Source organism: Anoplophora glabripennis, unplaced genomic scaffold (genome assembly GCF_000390285.2).
Source record: "Anoplophora glabripennis isolate ALB-LARVAE unplaced genomic scaffold, Agla_2.0 scaffold841, whole genome shotgun sequence".
Classification (NCBI taxonomy): domain Eukaryota; kingdom Metazoa; phylum Arthropoda; class Insecta; order Coleoptera; family Cerambycidae; genus Anoplophora; species Anoplophora glabripennis.
Window position 1 is genome coordinate 7,397 of NW_019416931.1, and position 21,049 is coordinate 28,445.

General features: G+C 32.9%; 4 protein-coding genes across 4 annotated transcripts; all 4 read right to left on the reverse strand.

The window, feature by feature from the left end:
• Positions 1 to 516: 516 nt before the first annotated feature.
• LOC108914282 (leucine-rich repeat-containing protein 1-like) lies at positions 517 to 1,929 on the reverse strand. Its single transcript, XM_018720057.1, has one exon. The coding sequence runs from the start codon at positions 1,910 to 1,912 to the stop codon at positions 737 to 739; it is 1,176 nt and encodes a 391-aa protein (XP_018575573.1). The 5' UTR covers positions 1,913 to 1,929; the 3' UTR covers positions 517 to 736.
• A 3,202-nt stretch (positions 1,930 to 5,131) lies between these two features.
• Positions 5,132 to 6,633, reverse strand: LOC108914283 (chaoptin-like). Its single transcript, XM_018720058.2, has one exon. The coding sequence runs from the start codon at positions 6,372 to 6,374 to the stop codon at positions 5,436 to 5,438; it is 939 nt and encodes a 312-aa protein (XP_018575574.2). The 5' UTR covers positions 6,375 to 6,633; the 3' UTR covers positions 5,132 to 5,435.
• A 1,375-nt stretch (positions 6,634 to 8,008) lies between these two features.
• Positions 8,009 to 9,393, reverse strand: LOC111692031 (chaoptin-like). Its single transcript, XM_023455713.1, has one exon. It carries the CDS (start codon positions 9,249 to 9,251, stop codon positions 8,313 to 8,315), a length of 939 nt encoding a protein of 312 aa, XP_023311481.1. The 5' UTR covers positions 9,252 to 9,393; the 3' UTR covers positions 8,009 to 8,312.
• Positions 9,394 to 16,736: 7,343 nt separating this feature from the next.
• On the reverse strand, positions 16,737 to 18,046 carry LOC108914278 (leucine-rich repeat-containing protein let-4-like). The gene has a single exon (XM_018720054.1). The coding sequence runs from the start codon at positions 18,044 to 18,046 to the stop codon at positions 16,841 to 16,843; it is 1,206 nt and encodes a 401-aa protein (XP_018575570.1). The 3' UTR covers positions 16,737 to 16,840.
• Positions 18,047 to 21,049: the final 3,003 nt, after the last annotated feature.

The following is a 21,049-nucleotide window of genomic DNA, read 5'->3' on the forward strand; positions in this document are numbered from 1 at the left end:
CCAAAATATTGTAATTTAATTAACCAAACTTACCTATATACAAAGATGCACCCCTGAGTTAGTTATTAGAGTTAGTGGAACCCTAAATTTCGAAAAAAACTAATATCTCTGCAACACTTTACCACAGAAGAACCAAATTTGGTACATGATTTAGGTTAGGTTAGATTTAAAGTTAATTGAAGTACTACAAAGTGTTCATTGGGGATGACTGACCCCTAAAGTTGTACCGATTTTTTTTCGTTGACGGAGTTGAAAAGTAATAATATTAATTCACTGCAGAATTTAATTTTAAAAACTTTTTTACTCTTGTTAAATTTTAAAAAACTTTATGGTTTTCAAGAAAACCGTTTTAACTGAAACAAGATTTTAACAGTGTTTATTAAAGAATAATCGAAAAGAATCCCTTTGGAATCATCCTGTAGATATAAACGTAATATCCTGCAACAGAGACTATTTCAGAAGATAAGGAGAATAAAATGTTTAAAAATAATAGAAGAGAAATTTTATTGAGTCACAATGAACGAATATTGACGCACGCATACATACAACAGTACACATATTCTATCTCTGTGATATATCAAACAAATAAATTTATTTTAAAACTAAGCGAACACATATAAATATTCACAATAATTTGAAGCAACTTTATTTTATTAAATTGTTATACTACTTCTATTTAAACATTCAGTATCACGATTTGAGAATTAATACAGTATAATTCAGTAATGTCATACAATTAATGTTCGTAATCGAATATAACATTTTGAAGAAGGTCTCTACAGTCATTCGAGTATAGTGACACTTCCTTTGAAAATGCATTAATCAAAGTATTATTTCTATCGTCGACGCACAATCCTCCATATGATATACAAATAGGCGCATTGACAATTTGAGAAAGCTTACAGTCCATGGTGTTTGATACTACATTTCCAGAGAAGGAATCCTCTATGTCAAAAAGGCATTTACAGTTCCAAGGGTTTCCAAAAACATAGATAACATTGAGTGACTCAGGCAAGCTAGCGTGAGGAAAATTTATAAAGAAATTAAAACTTATATCGAGTATTTTTAGTTTACTTGTTTGTAAATTTGTCGCGGATATAGATTTTATATGATTGTTTCTCAAGTTTAGGCGTTTTAAATTTCTGAGGGATGAAAAACCAGCTTGATTCAGATTATTAATTGAATTAAAGGAAAGATCTAAATCCTCCAACTTCCCTAAGTCACTCTTTTCGAAATTTATATATTCAAGACGATTGTGCGCTAGGCACAACAATACTAAATTAAACAAATTACTAAAAATATTTTGACCAATGCTTGACAACAAATTATGGCTTAACTGAATAGTTATGACAGTGTCGGGAAAAGAATGGGGTTCTATTATACTAATACTATTATTGGCTAAATTGACATGAAATAATCTTGTGTAAGAAAAAGTAATGTCAGATAAATGATCAATTTTGTTATGTTTTAAGTCTAAGTTATATATAGAGCAGTTATAAAAAGGATTCGATAAAAATAAAATGTTGTTGCTTCTTAGTTCTAGTTGTCTTAGAATAAGATCCTGGAAAACGTGGTAGCCAAGCTTCGGGATGTTGTTGTTTTCTAATGTTACAACGTCCAAACTGTGACGGTATTGCTTGAAAAAATTGGGATCAATGGAAAATGTTCCACCGGTTATTCTCACTTGTGCAAGTGGTGTGTTGGAAAGTGGTGTTTTGAACTTGTCTGAACTTAATATTTCCATTTTTCCAGATCCGTTTATATTTACGGTCATGCAGGGTTTTGGACGAAAAGTTTTTAAAACCAAATCATTTAAATTATTAACATTCACAGTAACACACTTGTCGGAATCACTTGCTTCCAAAGAATAAATGAGGCACAGCAGTAGTAATAATACGATATTCCGCAACATGTTTCTAAGACACCACATAACTTTTCTAAACTGACAATTTGCATTTGGTTGCGATTGCTTTTATAGTATAATTATTAGTATACTGCATAAGCCAGAGCATTTCAAACATTTTGCTTATGATAATAAGGTTAAATATTTTTATTTTAAAATTGCTTCCACCAAAAAGTTCCCACATATTGCTAAATTATATTCTTTTTAACATCGACATAAAAAATTAAATACAACGTACGAAAAATGTTATTTAATAAAACATTAATTAATTAAGAAAGTTTCAAAGTTTATTTTCTTTCTTCACATTGCTACTTAATGTTTACTGACACAAAGCATTGTTTTGAACCCACAAAAAGAAGAAGAAGCAAAACTAGTATCGCACTAAACTTCTTAACTGACTAATAGTTGCAGTGTGCAATATCTATCCTTTTATTTTTTATCTTAACATTTGTTGAGATGCGCTGTTTTTAAATTATCTTGTTTAGGAACAGTTACCACAACCGACATAGGATCGTCATATCTTTGCTGGAGTCATTTTGGTGTCGTCAGTGGTTTTTTGGCATTATCTTTGTTTATATAGTGCTTACGGACAATTATTAATATGTACTTATCATTTAACATACAATGAATTAATTATTATTTCAAAAAGTAACAAACCAAAATATCTATTTAACTGGGTAGGACAATTATAAAATTCTTTAAAATAAATTAAACTAGACCAGGAAAAAATGTGGGTATGAATCAAAATTTCAGTATTTTATAATTATTTTATATATACAGAGTAGGAAAGTGTTGAGATCTAGAAGAATTAGAAGTTCATTATTTTACACAAGTACGTAGCCAACTTTATAGTTAGATAGTATAGCTTGATCTTGTATACCTTTTCATTATTTAACATTTTTATTAGAATTATGGTTATTTTTGTTAATATTGAAGATTTATTTATTTCAGTGTAATAAATTTCTCGAATATACCAAGAAATAAGATACAGGAAATTACTTTCTATGGATGTCCCATAACTTTGTTGCTACGCCTATGACTATGTAATTCACAATTTACAACATAATGTTAGAGAATTCTGTTTTTATATTTGAATGGGTGATTGTACATATAAAAACTAGAAAAGTTAATATGAATATGATTCCTAAAGGTATTGCATTCTAAGTTTACATTTCTAATAATCGTNCTTAGGAAGCATTTCCGGACTCATGTTCATATGAACTCTTTTACTTAGTTTTGATCATAGAATCGGCCTGTTCAGGGTTGGCAGCTAATTATGAGACACCCTGTTATAGCCGTGGAGCAGTTGTTTCTTATATTAGTTAAAAATTCCGTTATAGTTGCAGTGTCTATCCTTATATTTTTTTAATTTTTATTTTAACATTTGTTGAGATGCGCTGTTTTTAAATTATCTTGTTTAGGAACAGTTACCACAACCGACATAGGATCGTCATATCTTTGCTGGAGTCATTTTGGTGTCGTCAGTGGTTTTTTAGCATTATCTTTGTTTATATAGTGCTTACGGACAATTATTAATATGTACTTATCATTTAACATACAATGAATTAATTATTATTTCAAAAAGTAACAAACCAAAATATCTATTTAACTGGGTAGGACAATTATAAAATTCTTTAAAATAAATTAAACTAGACCAGGAAAAAATGTGGGTATAAATAAAAATTTCAGTATTTTATAATTATTTTATATATACAGAGTAGGAAAGTGTTGAGATCTAGAAGAATTAGAAGTTCATTATTTTACACAAGTACGTAGCCAACTTTATAGTTAGATAGTATAGCTTGATCTTGTATACCTTTTCATTATTTAACATTTTTATTAGAATTATGGTTATTTTTGTTAATATTGAAGATTTATTTATTTCAGTGTAATAAATTTCTCGAATATACCAAGAAATAAAATACAGGAAATTACTTTCTATGGATGTCCCATAACTTTGTTGCTACGCCTATGACTATGTAATTCACAATTTACAACATAATGTTAGAGAATTCTGTTTTTATATTTGAATGGGTGATTGTACATATAAAATCTAGAAAAGTTAATATGAATATGATTCCTAAAGGTATTGCATTCTAAGTTTACATTTCTAATAATCGTATTAAGAAATACTTTAAAAACTATACTAAACTTAGACTAATTCGACGAAAACGAGCGTGCAGACATAGTGACAGTGATAGTGGCCACAACTTTTGTGATTTGAGAGAACGTTCGTCAAAATTAGGTGCGTCATTTCCGACATTTTCGAACCGGTCGAAAATATCAAAACAAACTGAATGTTTGAAAATTGAAAATAGTGACAATGCGATAAAAAAGTTAGAAAACGTATTAATGAATTAACTAAGATATCAAAAACAACAATTTATAATTAAAGAGGATTGATCACGGTACAAAGAGGAAACGGAAAAATACAAAATTAAATAAAATTGACGATTTTACCAGATGTAATGCGGAGCACAATTTATAATATGTATAAAGAAAATAAAGTTCCTACTTTAAACATGATTCGAGATAAATTAAGCGATTATCCTGATTATAATTATAAATCTTTAGATATTTTACATGCTTTATTACAATGCGATTTTAAACATAAAAAACTTGGCAATCGTATGTATGGTAATTATATGGTAATATAGCTCGGAATATAGGTAGTATATCTAGACGAGACAGGGCTAAATTTTTCTGGACGTCTATGGATTTCGTAGAATTTATGAGTTAAATGTTTTTATGCGGTTCCAGTTGAGATCGTAACAACTATACTATTTATAACTCTATTAATAGTAAACTGAAACAAAATTCTGTTGCTGACTATCACAAAAAAGTAAAATCTTATATTTGTAATCATTCATCTTAACTTATTATGTTCTTGTTCTTTATTATAGATGTTAATATAATTTATTTTTTTTTACTTTTTATCGCTCTAAATAAATCGCATACATCATGTTTCTCTTTTTTCATTTATAGCTTTTGACGTTCATTGTATTTATTTCTATATTATTTTTCTGTTTTTTGTATTTTTTTTGTATTTGTGTTTTATAGTATGTTTATAAGAGTTAAGCAAGTAGCAGAAGCTAAACTTCGCCCTTGCCTAAGTATTGTAATTTTTTCTTTATGCAGTACCCAATAAAGACATTTCATTATTATTATTATTATTATTATGAGATAATAAATAACCAGGTTATAATAAAATATGTACTTTATTCTAAATGCTAGTCTAGTAAGTCCTGTATACAGGGTGTATTTAAATGAAGGAGTACGAAATATTAATGCTATTAAATAATCTTGAGGCCAAAATATAATAAAAATGCCAAATATATATTAGTCTACAGTTGCTTCATTTGCAAATTACGAGGTGTTTTAAACGTTTCAAAAACATCACAAATACATTAATATCTCGAAAAATATCTGACTTAGATTAATGAAGCGTGAGCTGGCGATGTAACTAAATAAAGATGGCGAAGATACTGGATTTTCAGAGAAATCAATAATATAAATTAGAAATTAGAAATTTCTACTTGAACTGGTGTTTTCTAATAGGTGCCAAAAAAGGCCTGTGTCTCACCATTGGATAGATTGGTCCAATTTCTCCTCTGGGTGGAGTCAGTCCAATACAGTACGGTGTTAATTTTGAAGAAATAATTTCCGTGAACGCTGCAACTAGCGTGTCATTTGCCTTGTTATCACATCTTCCTCCGTACGATATACAAAACGGCACATGACTCGATACCGTCCCGCAATTAAAAATTACCTTGTTATAAACCAAATATTTTTCCATATGTAAAAAACATATGCAATTCCATGGATTTCCAAAGGCATTAAAGGATTCGATGGAGTGCGATAGACTGCTGTATGGAAAACTGGTAAAGTAATTCAGGCTTATGTCTAATATTTTCAGATTGGTAAGAATTTGTACAGTAATGGACGATATCCACTTGATCTGGTTACTGGTAACATTTAGGTATTTCAAATTTGACAACGAACTGAAAGTAAGACGATGGAGGTTTTTAATTCTATTGTAAGATAAATCCAGCTTTTCTAGCTTGCTTAAGTTATTATCGGTCAAGTCAACATCAGTCAACCGGTTGTTGCCAAGGTATAACTCTCTTAAGCTCCTCAAATTACTGAAATGGTTTCGATTTATATAATATAACGAATTGTATTTCAAGTTTAAAAATTGCAGGTCACTGTTAAAACATTCGGACTCGATATAACTGAGCCTATTCCAGGAGATTCTAATGTCCAGAAGCTGAGAGGAGAAAGAGGATTTCAGTAAAGTACTTATTTTATTGTAGCTCAAATCCAGTATTTTTATAGCAGAGTCGCCAAAAGGGTTCAATCCAAGATCCAAAATGTTGTTCCTCGTTAGGTTTAGTTCCATTAAAGAAAGACCCGAGAAAGTAGAACTGGAAAATGTTGGCAAGTTGTTGCCCGCTATTGTAATATTAGTCATGCCACTGTTGTATCTGAAACAGTTTTTCTGTATGCCCGATATTCCTCCTATTATCTTGATACTGTTTATCTGGGTTGTTGCTTTTTTTAGCTTATTCGATGTTAGTACTTCCGTTCTGTTATTGATATATATTTCATCACATGCGTAAGGTAATGAAAGATAATCATTTAAATAATCACTTAAGCTGTCAACTTCACACTGACCCTTTGACCCATTCGATTGCAAAGCACTGCTAATTAATAGAATTACAACGAACAGTACTGAGCTGGTCGACATTCTGTCGTAAAATGAAAGTGATATATTTATTGAAACTGTTTGTATTTGATGAGATAAAGCAAACATTTCCAGAGCTGCAGTTCTTAAACTGTTTTTTTTATTAATAAATACGTAGGCTTAATGAACAAAAGTGCAAATTAATGTCACTGCTGTTTCTCGAGGGATTGGGATGCTACGTTAGAAGCAATGTAGGTATGTTTTGTGTTGACGAAAACGGCATTAGAAAGTGGGAACATGCCTTGCCAAAAATCAGTTTTTATTAACATCATAATGTTAATTTTTTAATTTGCTGGAAATACTTTAAAAACTATACTAAACTTAGACTAATTCGACGAAAACGAGCGTGCAGACATAGTGACAGTGATAGTGGCCACAACTTTTGTGATTTGAGAGAACGTTCGTCAAAATTAGGTGCGTCATTTCCGACATTTTCGAACCGGTCGAAAATATCAAAACAAACTGAATGTTTGAAAATTGAAAATAGTGACAATGCGATAAAAAAGTTAGAAAACGTATTAATGAATTAACTAAGATATCAAAAACAACAATTTATAATTAAAGAGGATTGATCACGGTACAAAGAGGAAACGGAAAAATACAAAATTAAATAAAATTGACGATTTTACCAGATGTAATGCGGAGCACAATTTATAATATGCATAAAGAAAATAAAGTTCCTACTTTAAACATGATTCGAGATAAATTAAGCGATTATCCTGATTATAATTATAAATCTTTAGATATTTTACGACATGCTTTATTACAATGCGATTTTAAACATAAAAAACTTGACAATCGAATGGTAATTATATGGTAATATAGCTCGGAATATAGTATATCTAGACGAGACTGGGCTAAATTTTTCTGGGCGTCTATGGAATTATTATGAGTTAAATGTTTTTATGCGGTTCCAATTGAGATCGTAACAACTATACAACTGAGTGAAGCATCAAAAATGAGTGAGTTTTACTCACATCCGAGTTACTATTAACTATCAATTGAGAGACTTTTGACTCTACTCTGAGTATATAAAACCAATTTAGAGTTGACTTTTTCTCTAATATGATTTACATTTCACTATTATTGAGTCATTTTTATTCAGACTTGGTTTTCAATTAACTAAATATTAAGTGCAAAACACAGTGTTGAAATTAATTCTCTTCGCGGTGCCTCCTCGTGTCCTGGTTGAGACCCGCCAGCTGAGACCCGTCGCCGCCGGCTAAGACCTGTTCTCCTGGCGATCACGNTGTTATAAATATGTATCCTGCTAATAAAGACATGATTATTATTATTATTATTATTATTATTATGAGATAATAAATAACCAGGTTATAATAAAATATGTACTTTATTCTAAATGCTAGTCTAGTAAGTCCTGTATACAGGGTGTATTTAAATGAAGGAGTACGAAATATTAATGCTATTAAATAATCTTGAGGCCAAAATATAATAAAAATGCCAAATATATATTAGTCTACAGTTGCTTCATTTGCAAATTACGAGGTGTTTTAAACGTTTCAAAAACATCACAAATACATTAATATCTCGAAAAATATCTGACTTAGATTAATGAAGCGTGAGCTGGCGATGTAACTAAATAAAGATGGCGAAGATACTGGATTTTCAGAGAAATCAATAATATAAATTAGAAATTAGAAATTTCTACTTGAACTGGTGTTTTCTAATAGGTGCCAAAAAAGGCCTGTGTCTCACCATTGGATAGATTGGTCCAATTTCTCCTTTGGGTGGAGTCAGTCCAATACAGTACGGTGTTAATTTTGAAGAAATAATTTCCGTGAACGCTGCAACTAGCGTGTCATTTGCCTTGTTATCACATCTTCCTCCGTACGATATACAAAACGGCACATGACTCGATACCGTCCCGCAATTAAAAATTACCTTGTTATAAACCAGATATTTTTCCATATGTAAAAAACATATGCAATTCCATGGATTTCCAAAGGCATTAAAGGATTCGATGGAGTGCGATAGACTGCTGTATGGAAAACTGGTAAAGTAATTCAGGCTTATGTCTAATATTTTCAGATTGGTAAGAATTTGTACAGTAATGGACGATATCCACTTGATCTGGTTACTGGTAACATTTAGGTATTTCAAATTTGACAACGAACTGAAAGTAAGACGATGGAGGTTTTTAATTCTATTGTAAGATAAATCCAGCTTTTCTAGCTTGCTTAAGTTATTATCGGTCAAGTCAACATCAGTCAACCGGTTGTTGCCAAGGTATAACTCTCTTAAGCTCCTCAAATTACTGAAATGGTTTCGATTTATATAATATAACGAATTGTATTCCAAGTTTAAGAATTGCAGGTCACTGTTAAAACATTCGGACTCGATATAACTGAGCCTATTCCAGGAGATTCTAATGTCCAGAAGCTGAGAGGAGAAAGAGGATTTCAGTAAAGTACTTATTTTATTGTAGCTCAAATCCAGTATTTTTATAGCAGAGTCGCCAAAAGGGTTCAATCCAAGATCCAAAATGTTGTTCCTCGTTAGGTTTAGTTGCATTAAAGAAAGACCAGAGAAAGTAGAACTTGAAAATGTTGGCAAGTTGTTGCCCGCTATTGTAATATTAGTCATGCCACTGTTGTATCTGAAACAGTTTTTCTGTATGCCCGATATTCCTCCTATTATCTTGATACTGTTTATCTGGGTTGTTGCTTTTTTTAGCTTATTCGATGTTAGTACTTCCGTTCTGTTATTGATATATATTTCATCACATGCGTAAGGTAAAGAAAGATAATCATTTATATAGTCACTTAAGCTGCCAACTTCACACTGACCCTTTGACCCATTCGATTGCAAAGCACTGCTAATTAATAGAACTACAACGAACAATACTGAGCTGGTCGACATTCTGTCGTAAAATGAAAGTGATATATTTATTGAAACTGTTTATATTTGATGAGATAAAGCAAACATTTCCAGAGCTGCAGTTCTTAAACTGTTTTTTTTTATTAATAAATACCTAGGCTTAATGAACAAAAGTGCAAATTAATGTCACTGCTGTTTCTCGAGGGATTGGGATGCTACGTTAGAAGCAATGTAGCTATGTTTTGTGTTGATGAAAACGGCATTAGAAAGTGGCAGCATGCCTTGCCAAAAATCAGTTTTTATTAACATCATAATGTTAATTTTTTAATTTGCTGTAAGCCTTCGGGCTGACAGCAATGCGGGCCAATTAAACGATCGCCATATACTCCTGCACATACATTGACACCGAATCTCCTCTGAAAGCTAAACCGACGAGTAGTGTGCGGGTTTTCATCTGATCTAATGTGACTATTATGGCTGCAAAGAAATTAGCTCTGTTTCACTTTAAATAAAATTTATTATTCAAGTTACAAAACTGCAAGAGTTCAAATAATTTAAATTTCATTTCATAACCATTTCAATTTCATTACAGAAATAATGACATAAAAAACCAACACTCACTAGATAAATTATAAAGAGAGGGTGAAATGTATGTAGTATTTAAATATTGACTGTAAGTAATAGAAGATAAAAAAACAATCGGACGGAGACAAATAAACAACTCGGTGCGTGTTTCCGACCTAGGCTAACCTGTTTCTAGGTCACTAACCATCTAATTTGCACGTGCTCTATAGTCTAGGAGCCAGATAGGGTTCCGTTCAGAGGGCCACGGCTGTAAACAACTTATTCTTAACTATTTTGACCTCCTGAATAAAAAAAACTTGGTGGCGAAGCCTGAAAGTGGTTAGTTTAATTGTTATCAACAAATTAAATGTTTAAATGGCTGTAAAAAGTTTATTTTTATAGCTAGTACACGGAATCTGGCTCTAGACTAATACGAACTGTAGTAGGATCGTATTCCATACAAAGTAGAGCAAAAAGTTTTCGGTCGTTTATCAAAGGAAAATCGTGTTATCAAATTGAATGTAATGAATAGGGATGACTGTTTTCGAATTTACGGTTAATACAATATATCATTTTTAATATTATTAACGTTTTCACGTTTTATAATAATACAGTTTTAGTATTTCAATTTATTATTCAATATGCAGTTGCGTATAACCAAAGTTTACATAATAAATGTAAACTTTAGTGTAAATGCAAACTTTGATGTAACCTAGGTAGGTACTTATTGTTTTTGAGAAAGTAATATGTTCATTACCTGTTTAAATTGCCAGCTCGAGTAAAACAGCATTCATCCATCCAGAGCACTCTGTTAATAAAGTTGGGTCCTGCTGCAATTCGATTTAGGAACCAATTGCAAAAATCAAGACGATTGGGGTTCTAAAGCTTGAACTTTTTGAAAATGGTACGGGTTGAGTGAATTCTCGCGCAATATCCGCCAAACTTTGGTTTGTGATATCTCCAATCGTCTTGAAATTGTTCTTGTGGAAATAGTACGCTGCTCCTCGACTACATTCAAAACAGCCTCTATCACATTTAAGTTATTTTGTCGATGTCTCCTGCACGTTCTCTGCACGGTATGAACCCGTATCACGAAGACTTGTACAATTGTACGCGGGCTTGGGAAGTTCTGTCGATCAGGGAAACGCCTGCTATATTCAGTTGCAGCGGCATTTGCGTTCTGTACACACTCTCCGTGTAAAATCACCATATCCACATATTCGGCATTCGTATACAAAGCATCACGACCGACACTTTAAACAATTGGAAATAGACTAAACTAACGGTTTCATGTGTCTGTGTCTTTCCAATCCACATTCCCTCTCCATCTTTATGATGTGATGTTCACTCCTTTGCCGGAAAAATGCGGGAGATATTGAGGGTGATAGATTTGAATAAACGCTTTAAATTCTTAATGGTTTTGTAACCGTGTGTAGTATATTTTGTATATTCGGGTATTTAGTGTGCCGACTTTTTTTATTTGATAAAATACGGTGTGCCTACAAACCTCTGATTTATTTATTTTCTTTTAACGAAAGTTGACTTCGAGAAGTCAGGCTTGTTAAAACATTTTGCACTAAGTTTATACAATTATTAAAATTATTTATAATAAAATGCAGCATGATCCTTTATTTACTTGCATTTTATTGGTTTCGTATCCGTATACTAAAGCGGATTAAGTAAATGTGAACCACAGATTATGATGTGAACTTGGCAACGCTGTTTGCTTCAGCTGACGATTTGTTCGTGACATTACGTTACAAAGTTTTCCGAGCATCCGGGCATCTGGCAGGTCCGCCCTCTTAACGGGAGTTATGGGTTGATTTTCTTCATTTATAAGTCGAGTAAAAATTTTTTTTTCCGATTTTCTGTCTTTATTAAGCCTTCCGAATACGTGGTTAAAATTAATGACATTTTGACTGAATCACCCTGTATAAAAGCGTTTCAAATTATTACACTATCGACCTGAACGTTTTTGAAATATCCCCAGAGCGGTAAAACGCATCTGCAGCATTCAAATTTCCCTGAAAAAGTAGAAATCAGTTATCGGCTTTGTCGCAGATGCTGCAGTGTTTCATATGAAGCACTACATGACACACCCATTTCCAGGCGGGCCTCTGCAGCAAAATTAAACAAAACGGCGTTTGTTATACTTTTCCATTCATCTTACTTACAGTCACAGTTTCCTGCGATAAATCAACTCAGATCCGAAGCAATAATTTAAAATATATTCTGGTATAACACATATATAACTCATAATAACGCCATATAAATCTATATCAGCTGATCAGTTCCGTAAACATGGGATTTAGAGCCAGCCCGGCATTGACGGATGGAGGGCACTTGCTATTCAATGGGTGATAGCCCGTTAGAGCCCGCTTTGCATACATGCCGATATGGATCGGTGCAGGGCCAAGGTTGATTTATAGTCTGGTGCTGGTGGCTTGTGTTTGATTACCTACCTGTGTGGGACCGCGTCACTATCGTTATTTCGGGCACCCGTGTTTGGAATGCGGCTAAATGATTGGTCCATTTCCCATTATTGAATTACACAGGCACCCAAAAGAAAAGTGGCAAATCCAAAACGGGAATTTGGCGGAGCCATCAAGAAGTGTGATCGAACGTCAGCCCTTGTCGTCTACGATTATTTAGCCAGGAACAAGTTCTGTTTATGTAGCGGCTACGTTACTGGTAATCGCAGGTTACTATTATCATTCAATTTACTACCATTAAATGCTGCATAGGTGTACGTGAAAGATAGATTAAGGGAAGGAATACTACCATTCTCTGATGTTTTTATTTCAGATACACTCTAACGTCATTAATAACGTAATTTATTCTATACAATACTGTCATTTCAAATTCAACAACTATCTACACTTCACGTACAAAAAGCTGTACTGAGTGGAAAGTTTAACTTGAACAAATTCTGTAAATAAAGAATTCCTAAATCATGTCAATTTTTCTTTTCAAAGGGGTATATTACAAAGACGTTTGTTACAATGACAATACTCTAATCGATAATAAATTCCGAACAATTTGTAACACTTCCCAAGGGCGTCGCCAGCCAATGGGCTAGGGTGGGAGCAAGATAAGAAAGAGGATGGGAGAAATATAAATTATGGGTAGAAATAGCCAAATAATTAATTTTTTTTTTGGAAATATTTTTAATAAATATGTGATTTTGCTGGCCATTCAATTGGCCCCCCTTCTTCCAATCCACCTATTCGGAAACAGTTTGTTGAGGTAGGTCCGTACATTTTGAGCAAAAAGGGGCGGTGCCCCATCTTGTTGAAATCATATCCGTTGGTAAAATATCGAGATCCATATTATCGGGGAATAAAACCGCTAAAGCAGGAACCAGTTCATCTTGCCGCATGTCCGGTAACATTTTCATTTATTTAGAAATTATTCTTTCCCAGTTTGACTAAAAACTGTTTTCAAGGGCTCATCTTCTTTTTTAGGAAATATTTTTCTACTATCTTTAGTCATAGAAAGCACTCGTAAAATATTTCACTTTCGAGACATTTCTTGTAATATTTACCTACATAACGTATGTAAATTTTAAATAGATAGAATAAAAGAAATAGTTACCATAATGCTTTTAACTAAAATTGTTTATACCATTTTTCTTCAATTCGGAAAATGTATACGCACACAACAAAGAACTTTTAGGTGAAACTGCCGATATCGCCGTTAAAAGCAATACATTTAAGTTATGGACATATCGGAAATGATTCCGTTCACACAACTAGCCAATTCGAAATAATACTCTAGAGAGGCATTTGAATTCTGCTAACATGTTGATTTATAATCCAATATCCGCTGAGATGTGGTCTGGCCACTGGTAATATCAATAACAAACGACCCTTTTGACAATGCCAATTAACTGATGGTGACAAAATTTAGGTTTAGGGTCTTTTATAGGGGCAGAATATTTGCAAAAATTAAAGAAAAGTTAGTAGGAGCGAAATGAAATGGAACTTGATTTTTTTAACGTCACATTCTGAATAATATCTTTTAAAATAATGAATATGTTTCTTTCGTAAATACATAAAGTGTGTTAGAAGTTTGACTACCTTCATTTGAACAGACGATAGAATACATTAAAATAAACAAAAAAACTCTTATATGACATGGGTCCTAAACTCAATCATTTCCGAGAAAACAATTATCAAAATCTTCAATTTGATGTACAAAAGTTCGATTAATTAAGGAATATTCAGTTGGTATCTGGAATTGGACCGTGTCTGAGTATTTTTTGCGCACCACTATTCCCTTTTCTTGAGGCGTTTTCCAGCGAGTGCGTGAATCGAAAATGGTGGTGGACATTTTGAGCATATGTTGTAGTCCGTGCGTTTAAAAATTACTGAATTTTGCTTTTTTGTAAGTTTGTTTTTACATTTTTTCCGTAGAACAAGTCTGCCGCCTGCACACGTGGTACACGGTCCGTAAAGAGACGGTCGCCGCGTAAGTTAATCAGCCAATAAAAAACAAATACGTCACCAAATACCTCAGTTTATCTTCGTTCAACCGTCATCTCTTTCTAACTTATTGCATTTCCCATAAGAAAATAAGAGGCAAATTTAAAATTGTCACTTTTCTTGTACCACGCTCCTTTTAACATAAAATAATACATTTAATCAGTTATGATTATGGTTAATTAACAGGTATTTTGAGTCTAAAATGTTACCTTTATATACAAATTGAACCTTTACATTGGAATTTGGAAATAAAAGGATGAAATGTGAAATTGTCTTAAATACACATCACGATCGGTCACCATTTTTGACGTTTGGTTACATAATTAACCTAAAATTTGTGTTAATTTTATTACAGATATCTATTAATATCCATAAACTCTACTAAAATGAAGAGGGAAAGTGAATATATAAACAATTTAGACCTATCTTGATGAAAACTGTGTCAGTTTATATGATGTCATTGTATCTGCTTTTGTCTTTAGTTAAATTTCAAACAACTTACCAAAGTACTTTACAATAGGCTGCAACTTAATTTATTTTTGTACTTACCAACTACAGTTTTACAGTCGATGTTCCGAATTAAAAAATTCCTATGTTTTTACAAGTAAACTACCTATACAGTAGTTTTTAGCTTTTAAAGAGTTTGTTTCTGTGTTCGGAGTTAAATGGACTATGGAGGAATAAAAGAAAAGAAGAGGAAAAGTTAACCGCATAGAACTTTTGACATAACATTTAATTTTAAGAAAAATTGTCAAGTTTACAAAAATATTAAAATCACATTTCGAAAGATACTTAAAATTTCCAATCGCTTTTCTAACAGTCACATCATTTGTTATACAACAATAACAATAAATTTAGTCCTTTTGAAGTGAATACAATCAGTTAAACTAGAAATTTAACATTTAACCTATTTTCTTTAAGTCTTTTTCTTGATGATATACTTAATAGCTCTGCTTGAAGATTGCATTCAAAGTTTGAGTCTTCAAAATGTGTACTACAAATATGTCCAGTTATATGATTAAACAAATCGCGTCTTTTGCACCGTTAAACCTATATCTTTCTAAGTCTTTTATCCTTAGGAAACACATTAAATAAAGTTTTTATAAATTGTCTTGTTTAGCACTATAAAAATTATTATTGCAAATTGCAACACTACACCTCACTCCTGGCATTTTTACGTAGAAAATTAATAGTTTTTATCAAACACTACACCATCAACTTATTAAAAACTATTATCAATAACTAACTACAAAATACCCGAACAACTATGAAAGATTTACTTAAATACTTGGAAAAATGCAAAATTACTAGTATGCAAACAAACATGAATTCTAAAGGTTAGATATCTTGTGACGTAGTATGAGATCAGCCACGCCCATAATTTCTGTCTATTACTCGACCGTCTTTTTTACGGACCGTGCACGTGGTATGCATCAGCTGTGTTGCGTTAGGTTAAGCACTGTTGTCACGTTGTGATGAAACTCCCCAATATTAATACTCGCTGTATTTTGAAAACTGGTAATCTTACGCCCCTGTAATATACTTTTTTGTTCATTTATGATTACTTTATCTTACACCCTGTATATTCTTTTATTAGCACTCACATGTTTTTACTCTTTATTAAGGTACTAAGCTAATTCAAATAAATCCTTCCTACCAAAGAAAGTCACACAAAATTCTTCTATACCAGAAATCTAGTTATGCAAAAGACATCAAACGTTACAGACAAGATTGCTAACTGCTGGTACTGCGTGAAAGCTTAATAGTGTATTTTAAAACATTATTTTTTATTTAATTTCGTTATCATATATCGTTAAAATTACTCAACTATAATCGCTGATAACTAATTATGGCGATGAAAATTATATCAATAATGGAATGGAATTTACAGTTCAAAGTTTATTATTATTTATACATACAGGGTGTTCCGCATAAGTACCGACGCAGGTGCTTGTAGGGGTGTCCAAAATATTGTACTTTAACCAAAATTACCTATATACAAAGTTCGAAAAAAATTAATGTCTCTGCAACATTTTACCGCAGAAGAACCAAATTTGGTACATAACTTAGGTTTATTACTGGTCTTCTTTGAGTATGAAGTTAATTGAAGCACTACAAGGTGTTCATTGGGGATGACTCACCCCTAAAATTCTACCGAACTTTTTTTTTCATCTGATATCTGTAGGCAAATAAAATTACCAACAACATTTTGGAATGTTTATTTTCCGAATGCTTGTAACTAAGTATAATACATTTACCCCTTTGTTTCTGTAACCAGTACTAGTCATCATTTATAGAAAAGTTACTTCAAACCGCTGAATCAAGAGGCTCCGGCAACAATAAATCGTCTGCAAGATGCTTAATAGGTCCACTTAAACTACAGTATTGTATTAAGTCTGGCGACATATGTCCTTTGAATACCGTAATTAACGATTCATTTGGTACGTCTACACATTTGTCTTCATAAACTACACAGAAAGGTAAATCTTTGGAGTTTAACTCGCACTTGAAACTCGATATCTGATTTTTAGCTAAATGTCTCTCCATACGGAAGAAACACTCACAGTTCCACGGATTTCCAAAACTGTTAATCGCTTCCACTGAGTTATGTAATTCATTGTAGGGAAAGTTTGAGAAACGATTGAGGCTTATATCTAAAACTTTTAGTTTGTCGAAAACCTGTAACGTTCCCGACGATATCCATTTAATGTTATTGCTAGTTAAATTTAGGATTTCCAATTTTGTTAACTCACTGAAAGACGTTTGGTTAATGCTTGTTAAATCATTAAAAGATAAGTCCAGCAGCTCTAGTTTCTTCATTTTATTTCCTGTGAAGTCGACGTTTTGTAAGTGGTTATTAGCTAGATACAACTTCTTTAAATTCTCCAAATTACTAAAGTGGTCACTCTCGATGTCGTACAACAAATTGTGTCTCAAGTCTAGCATCTCCAAACTACCTGGAAAACACTGCGGTTCAATGAAACTTACTCTGTTCTTGGCTATACGAATGCAGGAAATTTCCGCTGAGAAGGCAGACTTAAGTAAAGTACTGATTTTGTTGTAATTCAAGTTCAGATCTTCAATTTTCGAGTCATCGAACGGGTGGAGTCCCAGGTATACAATGTCGTTATTCCTCAAATCCAATTTATTTAAGGAAAGGTATGAAAAAGTGTAACCGGGAAAAGTTGGAATATTGTTGCCTACTATTGCAATGCTTTTTAAACTTGTTTTATGTGAAGAGAAACAGTCTTGTTCTATGCCTGACAGGCCTCCACTGATGCTGAGATTTACAATTGCAGCCGGATGTTGATTTAACTTTTCCGCGGTCAGTACCTCCAGTGGACCTTCGACTTTCTCGTCATTAAAATCATGACAGTTTTCTGGTAAATCCGGAGCAAGAACATTTGGAGCAAGAGTGCAGTCATTTTCGTACTGTCTTCGTCTGAATCCTCTTATTTCTAGAGAACTACTGATAAATAAAGTCACTAGAAGCAACTGTGTAAACAATAACATTTTGTTACAATATAAAATACGCAATAATATAAAAGATCATGTGTTGCATGTTATATGTGGGAGATAAAACATTTAAAGCAGTGACACATAAAATTTTATTTCCATGCACTTAATACTCCTATTTACAAATGCTGACTGAACTGGCCACCAACAATACAGTCAGACTGTGTTGGGTGCCAGGGCACAAAGGCATTTGTGGAAATGAGAAAGCGGGTGAACTTGCTAGGAAGGGATCTGAGACAGAGTTCATTGGCCCGGAGCCCTCCTGTGGCACATCTCCCAGTGTGGTCAGGCGGGCTGTGGGCAAATGGACTGAGACAGAACACAGGAAATACTGGACTTCAAGGCCAGGACATAGCCATTCTAAGGAGCTTATGGAGTATCCTTCGAAGGGAAGAGCGAATGAGCTACTGAGCATGAACAGAATCCGGCTCAGGACAGTGACAGGACTCATAACGGGACACTGTCACTTTAGGAAACATCTACATAAGCTAAAGCTTTACATTCCGGTCTGCCGAGGATGTGAATCGGCGGATGAAACTTCTCTGCATATCCTGGGCGAGTGCCCGGGATTTGCACGTAGCAGAATGGCGCTCCTGGGGGACCTTATTTGGAACCCAAGGAACTGAGAGAAGTGTCAGCAAGGAAACTTTTGGACTTTGTAAAAAGGATAAATCTACTTGCTGAATAGGACTAGTAGTGGGACGCACAATAGACCTAATTAGGCCGCGGTGCTATGGGACTTATTAGGACCAACTACTAGGAGAAGAAGAGGAAGAAGAAGAAGAATACTCCTATACTAAATAGACTGAATAATTTTCAAATTCGAGGTGCTAAAGATGTAAAATTTTCTCAAATACCTACCCCTAAAACTATTCCATTCACTGATAGAATCTATGGAAAATTTTAGTTATACAATTTGAATTACGTCATCATCAAAAGTCCAAAAAAATCATAGATGTAGAAATTTAAAATTTTCTAAGTGATTGTTTAAAACAAATTTAAATTTCTGCGTCAGTTACTTTTTTAGACTTTTAATGATGATGTACCTAAAATCCTAAAATCTAGGCTTATTTTGGATTGGAAAATAGTAACTGAAAAATATACATTTTCCATATAATTCGGAAGAGATCTTTTTCCTTTGAAATACAAATAGGAATCAAATGGATTCGAAACATTGGTAAATATTTCGATTCTTGAAGGGCGCCGTCTGGATAGCTGTGATGAAATGCTCGAAGTCTTCATGCCAGTTTTGAGTGGTTTGAGAGCTTTTTTGGGTCCTATCGATGATTTCTGTTTCTGGATTTACAGACGACATCCCTTAAGAAAATATTGATATTGATTGAAATTCGATTCAAAACAGATGACTGGTACATATTAGCGAAATACTTTGTGACGACAGTCAATAAATATTAAAGTATGTATCTAACATGAATCTCTAGGAATCCGCTAGCAGAATGGTGCAGGGTTGGTAGATTTAAAACCACAAGATTTTTGTTAAATTGTCAAATAAAGTCAATGTCAACTTTAGTTAACAAAAAGACCTCAACGGATATGGGACATAAAGTTTGATATACACTGGTTTAAGATATTTATCAGTATAATTATTTTTAAAGAGATAACTCTGTGCCCTACTCGTATAATTTTGATACTGTGAACGTCGAAAAACATGTAAAAAACCTTGTAATTATCATGCAGTCAAAATAACATTTATTAATGAACTAAAGAATTATAATATTTTACTAAAAAGTTTACCATATTACCGACATTTTCTTGAGAGAATAAAAAATTGATTTTCAAATCGTAACTTCAAAGTAGGTACTATAATTTAAAGTTATATCATTTAGAAACCGTCGGTAATCTATAATTTTGTTCTCCGTTATAGCAAAAAGAACTATATAAAATATCTATTAGAGTACCTAATGAATAATATGTTGTTTAAGGTTTGAGAGTTACAATTTTCGAATTAAGAAAACAATAACGGTTGATTAGTTTGAGCTGTAAAATCTGTTCAATTGAAATAACTAAATTTTCAAAAATAATGTCATATCATTGCAGCAATTTTTTCAGTTAAATTAATAAGTAACAGCTGTGTGAAAAAAGCAACAAAAAAGTTTTTTCTTCAATCTCTTTGAAAAAAAGATTTTCGGCCACATTATTTCTTTCTGTTTTTGACAGTTACGAACCCATCGGACCTTTCTCTGTTCAAGATACGTGTATACTACAGGGCGTTAGAGTTCGACTGCCTTAATTTTAGCAGACGATAGAATACATTAAAATAAACAAAAAAAACTTATATAGCATGGGTCCTAAACTCAACCATTTCCGAGAAAAAAATTATTAAAATCTCCATCTTGATGTACAAAAGTTCGATTAATTAAGGATTATTGATAACTGCGTGCACAGAATGGTTTTGGCAGCCTGAACTTCGTTTAGAGATATAGAGATGAGCTTGCCTGTCCGAGTCTTAGTTTGTGTTTATCTGAGTTTCAGCTTGAGTTTTCTCTGCTGCTTTTCATAATAGTTGAACGCGATTAGAATTATGGGAATGGGGATGGGTATGGGAAGATGGGCGTTGAATCTGTTTGGCTCAAAGTATATTGCTTATCTGGCCTTAACGATTTGTAAGAAGACGTTTTTCTGCTATTTCTACCTGTCATAGTAGTTGGATGTGGATCGTTTATTGGCAGTGGATTGAATTTTGTTTGTCTGAACCCAAGCTATAAAAATCATGAATTTTTTAAAATTTTCCAATTGGGCCAAAAACCGCGCTTAATGGCTCTCCTCCTTTGTCTGTTTCTTTCTGTAACTAACTCAGGAAATTACACGTTATCAACTTATGATGTTATATTTGTTATAACGCAAATAAAAAATTTTAAATTTGCCTTACGGGCTTATACAAAAGGCCAATCTTCCTTTTTCTTAATTTAATCCCTTCCAAGCGCGGTCCCGCTAAAGCTGAAATATAAAATTCAGCACTCTAATTGACATTTGACAGTCCCA

What these genes read in the sequence shown, in the direction of transcription:
- LOC108914283 (XM_018720058.2), bottom strand. Translation starts at nt 6,374, where the DNA reads ATGACTAATATTACAATAGCGGGCAACAACTTGCCAACATTTTCCAGT.
- LOC108914278 (XM_018720054.1), bottom strand. Translation starts at nt 18,046, where the DNA reads ATGTTATTGTTTACACAGTTGCTTCTAGTGACTTTATTTATCAGTAGT.
- LOC111692031 (XM_023455713.1), bottom strand. Translation starts at nt 9,251, where the DNA reads ATGACTAATATTACAATAGCGGGCAACAACTTGCCAACATTTTCAAGT.
- LOC108914282 (XM_018720057.1), bottom strand. Translation starts at nt 1,912, where the DNA reads ATGTTGCGGAATATCGTATTATTACTACTGCTGTGCCTCATTTATTCT.